Source organism: Elephas maximus, chromosome 5 (assembly GCF_024166365.1).
Source record: "Elephas maximus indicus isolate mEleMax1 chromosome 5, mEleMax1 primary haplotype, whole genome shotgun sequence".
In the NCBI taxonomy this organism is placed as follows: Eukaryota; Metazoa; Chordata; class Mammalia; order Proboscidea; family Elephantidae; genus Elephas; species Elephas maximus.
In genome coordinates this window covers 65,489,966-65,495,965 of record NC_064823.1, presented here as the reverse complement: position 1 = coordinate 65,495,965, position 6,000 = coordinate 65,489,966, and the positions used below count along the sequence as shown (strand labels likewise).

Below are 6,000 nucleotides of genomic sequence, written 5' to 3'. Positions count from 1 at the left end.
GGGCTTCCCCTTTCATTTAACCCCTTTTAAATTCCTCCTTCCTCAAATGGCTGACAAGAACTTTATATTTAATTGTGTCAGTTCTCATTTCATATTGTTTATACACATGGTTTTATTATTAAGCAGGATGGGATAAAAATAATAAAAAAATATATGTAAGGAGATAACATTTTATTTTAATTTTCACTATATTCAAGCACAAGTTAATAAAACACATCACAAAAAATAAGACTTCATAGTTAATATGTATAGGTGCATAGTTCATGCTCACGTTTTTAAGTATTGTATATATTAACAAATTTCACAATACATCATTATTCTTGAACAAAAAGAATTTTTAAAAGACATCTAAAAGTCTTATAAGATACAATAGCAAATCACTCACAACTGCTCAACAACAACAGAAAAATAGTGAAGATTTAGAAATGCGTGGTAGTCACTTCGGTGTTTTTAATTTAACATTTGAATTTGAAGCCACGATGTCCACAGCACACAAGGACCCTGCTACCATATATTCATTTCAGTGAGAGGGAAACCCTGAAATGACGGGGGGAGGGGGGCAGATACAGATACGCCAATCACTGCTGATGGAAGACTTCAAAATACACTATAAAAACTTTGAGAAAATGTCAGGACCGGGCACATTGGAACTGAGTACTTGTACAGGATGGAACATCTGTCAGCAGATCACAGGAAACTGGGAGCAAAGATACTTCTTAGGCTTCGGGTTCATAGTCTTGATACCCTTCCTAATTTTAGGAAAATCACAAAGACAACATTTAGTGTTTGTAAAAGTGATTGTTAATCAAGGGGTTATTGCAAATAAAGGTTATACTCATAATAGGTCTGGAACTATTCTGCCACCCACAACATAACTTTATTTTCAATAACTGTGTCTACTTGTCAACTACAAAAATTATTTTTTGTAATTAAATGGTAATTATCAGAGCCAGAGTGTTGGGGGTCGAGTTCCAGATGTGCCATTAGAAAATAGTATGACCTAGTACTCTAAGGAAATCCTGGTGGCATAGTGGTTAAGTGGTACGGCTGCTGACCAAGAGGTCGGCAGTTCAAATCCGCCAGGCACTCCTTGGAAACTCTATGGGGCAGTTCTACTCTGTCCTATAGGGTCACTATGAGTCGGAATCGACTTGATGGGGGTCTTTGGAGTACTCTAGGAAGGTAATTGACCTATCTGGCTCTCAGTTTCCTCAACTGTAAAATGTGAGAACCATACCAAGTGGCCTCTATTGCCTCTTCTAGGGTTAAAAAAAAAAGGGTTAAGATGCTCTAATTCTTGGAATAAAATGCAGTACTTTGAAGACAAAGTACATTTTCTCTCCTTTCACTCTCTCAATTGAAAATCTCATCTACATCCATGACTTTAATTATTACCTCTGTCCTAAAGTCCCCCCTCCCCACCATATCTGGGTAACATTCACAATAAAAATATTAATGGCCATAACTAGTCAGATTAGTTCTCCCAAAGAACAACTTACGAAACAGCTTCAATAACCCACCTTGCTTGCTGAATTAAGTACAAATATAATTGGCAAGGTTTTCCTAGTACTCTATAATTTGGAGGAACCCTGGTGGCATAGCAGTTAAGTGCTACGGCTGCTAACCACAAGGTCGGCAGTTCGAATCCACCAAGTGCTCCTTGGTACTCTATGGGGCAGTTCTACTCTGCCCTATAGGGCCATTATGAGTTGGAATCAACTCGACGGCAATGGGCTTTTGGTGTAGTTCAATGGTTAAGAGCTCAGCTGCTAACCAAAATGTTGGTGGTTCCAACGCATCAGCAGCTTCATGGGAGAATGCTGTGGCAGTTTGTTTACTTAAACCAAAACCAGAGTCATTGTTGTTGAGTCGATTCCCACTCATAGCGACCCTATACAACAGAGTAGAACTGTCCCACAGGGTTTCCAAGGAGTGGCTAGTAGACTTGAACCCCTGACCTTTTTGTTAGCCAATGAGCTCTTAACCACTGCACCACCTAAGCTCCCCTTAAAGATTACAGCCTTGGAAACCCTATGGGGCAGTTGTACTCTGCCCTGTAGGGTCACTGTAAGTGGGAATTGACTCGATGGCAATGGGTTTCTACAATTTGTCTCTGTCCCAACTCTGCAGCCTTAATCTGTCATATTATCTCTATTTCCTTAACTTTGAATCATATGCAATTACTAACTGCTTCTCAGACATATCCATATGCATTCTCAGATATACATGGCTTGGCTTCTGATATTCCCTTGTGCTGGAATGTTACTCCTTCATATTGGTCTATCATATTGCTCTCCCCTTTCTCCTGCCTAGATCAACACCACTTCTATAAAATTTTTCCTGATGATCTAAACAGATCCTTTAAAATGTTATAACTTTTTATTTATTGTGTTTTTTGTGAAAGTTTACACGGCAAATTAGGGTCCCATTTAAAAAAATTCTGTATATATTTTTCAGTGACATTGGTTAAATTTATCACAATTTGTCAGCATTCACATTATTTCCATTTTGTTTGTTCTGGTTCCATTAATCTAGCTCTCTTGCTCCTCCCTGATCTTCTCATCTTTGCTTTAGGGTATATATAGACTGTTTGGTCTCATATAGATGATTATTTAAAGAAGCACAGTACTCATGGGTGATATTGTTTATTTTATGAGCCAATCTATTATTTGGTTGAAATGTGACCACTGGGAGTGGGTTTAGTTCAAAGTTTAAAGTGGATCTCAGGGCAACAGTCCTGGGGGATTTTCCAGTCTCTACTGGTCCAGTAAGTCTGGGCTTTTTTTTAAAGGAATTTGAGATTTGTTTACATTTTTTCTCATTCTTTCTAGGGCCATCTATCATGGCCCTACTCAGAACAGTTGTTAATGCTCGCCAGGCATCATCTAATTCTGATCTCAGGGTAGATAAGGCCATGGTTTATGTGAGTTATTAGTCCTGTAGACTAGTTTCTTATTTGAGTCTTTGGTTTCCTTCTTTCTCTTTTGCTCTAGATGAGTACAGACCAATAGTTGTATCTTAGATGGCCACTAGCAAGCTTTAAAGACCCCAGACACGACTCACCAAACTATTATGTAGAACAATATCTTTAAAAAAATTATGAACTATATTATGTCAGTTGACTGAGTTGTCTCCTGAGATTATGGCCCTAAGCCTTCAAATCCAGTAAACCAAACCTGAGAGGTGTTGGGTTATATTATGTGCTTTATTATGTATATGAATATATATGCAGCATGCATAAACATGAATATACATATGCCCACAGATACACCTATACATGCATACCTATATACTCACATGTGCCTTCCTATACACATATATACATATATATCTACCTATATGACCACACATATATTTTTTGGTTGTTATTACTGTTTTTGAGAAATTGTATATGTTATAGCATTTACCAAAATTGTCCCTTATTCTTGTGTACTTCTTAGTTTTGTCATTTACTTTGGTCAAGTTTTGCAGACTTCACCCATATTGGGTATTGCCTTTCCCATCACCAAAACTAACAAGTGTCTACTATCTAGAAAGTGATCCCTCCTCCTTCCCCCTCTTTTCCCTGGTAACCATCAAAGAATGCTGCTTTCAGTGTATATACCTATTCTTGTCTTTTTATAAAAGTAAGATCATTCAATATTTGTCCTTTTGTGATTGATGTATTTCACACAGCATGTCCTCCAGATTCATCCATGTTATGTTTCAAGAATTCGTTATTTTTTATAGCTACATATTATTCCGTTGTATGTATGTACCACAGTTTGTTTATCCATTGATTTGCACATATGTTGTTTCTATCTTTTTGCTATTGTGAATAATGCTGCAATGAACATATGTGTGCATATGTCTGTTGATGTCACTGCCATTAGATATCTAGGATACGTATCTAGGAGTGGTATTGCTGGATCATAAGGTATTTCTATTTCTAGCCTTTAGAAGCTCCATATCATTTTCCATAGTGTTTGTACCATTTTACAATCTCACCAGCCGTGTACAAGAGTTCCAATCTTCCCATAGTCTCATCAGCATTTGTTGTGTTCTTTTTTTTTTTTGGATCGGTGCCATTTTTGCAGGGGTGAGATGGTATCTTATTGTAGTTTTGACATGCATCTTTCTAATAGCACCAGTTGCATGTTAGTTTGATGTACTGTGGTGGCTTGTGTGTTGCTGTGATGTTGGAAGTTATGCCACTGGTATTAAAAACACCACTAGGGTCACACATGGTAGACAGATCTCAGCAGAGCTGCCAGACCAAGAAAGACTGGAAAGAAAAACCTGGCGATCTACTCCTGAAAAACTGGCCAGTGAAAACCTTACGGCTAGCAGTGGAACACTGTCCTATATATTGCTAGAATATGAGCCCCTCAGGTTGGAAGGCACTCAAAATACAACTGGGAAAGATGTACCTCCTCAAAGTAGAGTCGACCTTAATGACATGGATGGAATAAAGCTTCGGACCTTCTTTGCTGATATGGCACACTCAAAATGAGAAGAAACAGCTGCAAACATTCCTTAGTAATTAGAACATGGAAAGTATGAAGTATGAACCAAGGAAATTTGGAAGTCATCAAAAATGAAATGGAATGCATAAAGATCAATATCCTAGACATTTGAGAGCTGAAATGTACTGAATCAGGCAAACACATGGTCTACTATGCTGGGAACGATAAAATGAAGAGGAATGGCATTGCATTCATCATCAAAAAGAACATTTCAAGTTTTTTTTTTATCCTGAAGTACAATGCTGTCAGTGATAGGATAATATCCATATGCCTACAATGAAGACCGGTTAATTGAACTATTATTCAAATTTACCCACCAACGACTAATGCCAAAGACAAAAAAATTGAAGATTTTTATCAAATTCTGCAATCTGAAATTGGTAAAACAACTGGTGATTGGAATGTGAAACCTGGAAACAAAGAAGGATTGATAGCTTGAAAATGCCATCTTGGTGATAGAAACAATGTTGAAGATTACATGATAGAATTTTGCAAGACAATGCCTTATTCATTAAAAATATCTTTTTTCAGCACCATAAAGAGTTTGACAATAAACATGGACATTGCTAGATGGACTACACAAGAAAAAAATCGACTATATCTATGGAAAGAGACTATGGAGAAGTTCAATATCAGTCAGAACAAGATGAGGGGCCAACTGTGGAACAGACCATGAATTGTTCCTATGCAAGTTCATGTTGAAGCTGAAGAAAATTAAAACAAGTCCATGAGAGCCAAAGTACGACCTTGAGTGTATCCCACTTGAATTTAGAGACATCTCAGGAAGAGATTCTGTGCACTGAACACTAACGACCAAAGGCCAGACAAGTTGTGGGATGACATCAAGGACATTATAAATGAATAAGGCAAAGGTCATTAAAAAGACAGAAAAGAGAGAAAAGACCAAAATGGAAGTCAGAAGAGACTCTGAAACTTGCTCTTGAACACAGAGTAACTATAGCAAAAGGAAGAAAAGCTGAAATAAAACAGCTGAACAGAGATTTCAAAAGGCAGCTAGAGAAGACAAAGTAAGTGTTATAATGACATACGCAATGACTTGGAGATAGAAAACCAAAAAGAAAGAACATGCTCAGCATTTTTTAAGGAGGAAGAACTCAAGAAAAAAATTCAAGCCTTGAGTTGCAATGTTGAATGATTCATTGGGCAAAATATTGAATGATGCAAGAAGCATCAAAAGAAAATGGAAGGAATACACAGAGTCTCTGTACCAAAAAGATTTGGTTGATATTCAAACATTTCAGGAGGTAGCATATGATCAAGAACCAATGGTACTGAAGGAAGGAATCCAAGCTACACTGAAGGCATGGGAGAAAAACAAAGCTCCAGGAATTGACAGAATACCAAATGATATGTTTCAATAAACGGATGCAATGCTGGATGCACTTACTCATCTATGCCAAGAAATTTGGAAGATAGCTACCTGGCCAACTGACTGGAAGAGATCCATATTCATGTCCCTTCCAAAGAATCCAAA

The 6,000-nt window shown here is 37.4% G+C and overlaps 1 protein-coding gene across 2 annotated transcripts in view; it reads right to left on the bottom strand.

Moving 5' to 3' along the window:
• Positions 1-225: 225 nt before the first annotated feature.
• The window catches only part of SNCA (synuclein alpha), a 150,976-nt gene continuing 145,201 nt past the window's right edge, over positions 226-6,000 (bottom strand). The window contains exon 6 of one of the 2 annotated variants that reach the window (XM_049885724.1): positions 226-749. In XM_049885724.1, coding sequence (XP_049741681.1) covers positions 717-749 — 33 coding nt within the window. In that variant the 3' untranslated portion in view covers positions 226-716. The remainder of the gene's footprint in view (positions 750-6,000) is intronic. The other variant, XM_049885725.1, reaches the window with a different exon arrangement.